This window comes from Notothenia coriiceps, unplaced genomic scaffold (assembly GCF_000735185.1).
Source record: "Notothenia coriiceps isolate Sejong01 unplaced genomic scaffold, NC01 NC01_scaffold00011312, whole genome shotgun sequence".
Lineage (NCBI taxonomy): Eukaryota > Metazoa > Chordata > Actinopteri > Perciformes > Nototheniidae > Notothenia > Notothenia coriiceps.
This window is the reverse complement of record NW_011344013.1, coordinates 1-2,163: the sequence shown is the minus strand read 5'-3', so window position 1 is coordinate 2,163 and position 2,163 is coordinate 1. Positions and strand designations below refer to the sequence as shown.

The following is a 2,163-nucleotide window of genomic DNA, read 5'->3' as shown; positions in this document are numbered from 1 at the left end:
GGAATGAGTCCTAAAGCTGGAATGAGTCAGCATTTGGTCTGGTCTGTAAGTCAATGGCTTTCTGATTGTGTTTTTGGTTGTAAGCCTGAAATAAGGTCTGTGGTTATCACAAGCTGAAGAGATTTTACCGTTTTGTTCTACGACATAAAATACGTCCGTGAATACTCCAGTGTTACATTTTAAAACTGCATCTGTTGACAAGTGTCTAAACGAGACGACTAAACGTCACCAAGCCCAACATTAGCCACCTTTAGCTTAGCGGTGGTGACGTGAAGTCATGTGACCGTGCTGTAGTTCCTTTATAGCCCAACATTAGCCGCCTTTACTGTTGCTTAGCGGTGGTCACGTGAAATCAAGTTTAACGTGAAAAAATACATCCCTGCACCACTCTATTTCCATACAATAATGGAAATGTTTCCGTCCCATAAATGGATCCAAATTGGCTAAGCTGTCCTCTGTGTGTTGTTTTATTCCAACAGGAGAGTTTAGACGAGCTCAAGCTGGTGGTCGGGGACACGTTTGAGAACGTTGCTTCAATACAAGACTGCCATTTCCAACAAAAAGATTCCGTCCAAACCCTGGGTAAGAAGTCTACAGAGACAGCCGAGTGTTTTCTCAGTTTGTCACTTGAGAACAGGCTCAGAAACCCCTCTCACCTTTCTTCAGTTTCACAAAGTAAACAGTGCCTTTCTCTCAGGGGTCAACACGAAGCAGCTGTCCAACCAAATGCTGGACCTAACGAAGGTGATAAATGAGCTGAAAGACGTCCTCATTCAGCAGGTGAGTTACACTAACAGCCCCACTGAGACCACTTCATCCCTGCTTCCTCACCCCTGACCCCCCCGACAGCTTTACTGCATACAGACTTATTTATGTTTCACCTTTTCACAGGTCAAAGAGACTTCATTCCTCAGAAACACCATCTCAGAGTGTCAGGCCTGCGGTAAGACAACTTCTATTAAGCAGCAATTTCTTTAACAAACAAAATATCAGATGATGATGGTTTAAATGTGTTAGAAAAATATCGCTCATCACCGGCTTGAGCTTCAACCTCAGGATCCATGTATCTGTGATCCTCTCCAGAATGGAAGTAGTCATCACATACAGAGCAGCTTATCAAAATCATTTCTCAAAATCTCAAAATTCGGACTTTTCTCAAAATCTCAAAATTCTGACTTTTCTCAAAATCTCAAAATTCTGACTCTTCTCAAAATTTCGACTTTCTCTCAAAATTCTGACTTTTTCTCAAAATCTCTAAATTCTGACTTTCTCTCAAAATTCTGACTTTTTCTCAAAATCAAAAAAAATGACTTTCTCTCAAAATGTTGACTTTTTCTCAAAGTCTTGACTTTTTCTGAATACTTAAAATTGTTAATAATCCCTGGTCCCCAACTTGAAAATAAATCTCAGGATCCATGTATCTGTGATCCTCTCCAGAATGGAAGTAGTCATCATATACAGAGCATCAACTAGTTCCTGAACAGTGTCCTTCACATGCTGATATCCAAGAGAGGGAGTTACTCAGTCACAAGATGGAGGAATAGAAAGCAGTATTCAATGTTTACTTCAGATTAGCTCCACGTCAGAAATGATCATGCTTGTCATATGTCTCTCTCCATAGAGGCTGAATCATCATGTTAATCACATAGCTATCATATGCCTCTAACAGTCCTGATGCTCTTCTAGGTAATCACACATCCTGTCATGTTCACAGCTACAGTTGGGATACCTTTGTTATCATGGTACTCTCAGATTGGAAGAGTACATTCAGTATTTTCACAACAAAATTTGTTTTTTTGTCTTTCCTTCAAAGGGCTGGGGGGGACTGAGGTGGTGAAACCCAGGTGTGGTCCAGGTGTGTGTTTCCGTGATGTACGGTGCATAGAGACGGCCGACGGCGTGGAGTGCGGGCCGTGTCCGGACGGATACACCGGGGACGGATTCAACTGTGATGATGTGGACGAGGTAAGGCTCAGTGTGTGTGTGTGTGTGTGTCATATTGTGCTAAATCTGGCAGCACCAACACCCGGTCTGCCACATGTGGAAGCCCCTCTTTAGTTTCTCACCTGCTGAGCCCAGAGTAAAATGCTTGTGTGTGCCCAGACTAGAGGGGGACAGCAAACACCAGTGTGATTTTGGTGGGAGTACGACCACCCTTGACAA

The 2,163-nt window shown here is 42.9% G+C and overlaps 1 protein-coding gene across 1 annotated transcript; it reads left to right on the top strand.

The window, feature by feature from the left end:
* Positions 1-479: 479 nt before the first annotated feature.
* On the top strand, positions 480-1,965 carry LOC104946662 (thrombospondin-4-B-like; the record flags this gene model as incomplete). The annotated part of the gene is made up of 4 exons (XM_010772537.1): positions 480-582; positions 698-780; positions 892-943; positions 1,814-1,965. Coding segments are annotated over 4 exons (390 nt in total), but the record flags the coding sequence as incomplete, so codon positions are not given.
* Positions 1,966-2,163: the final 198 nt, after the last annotated feature.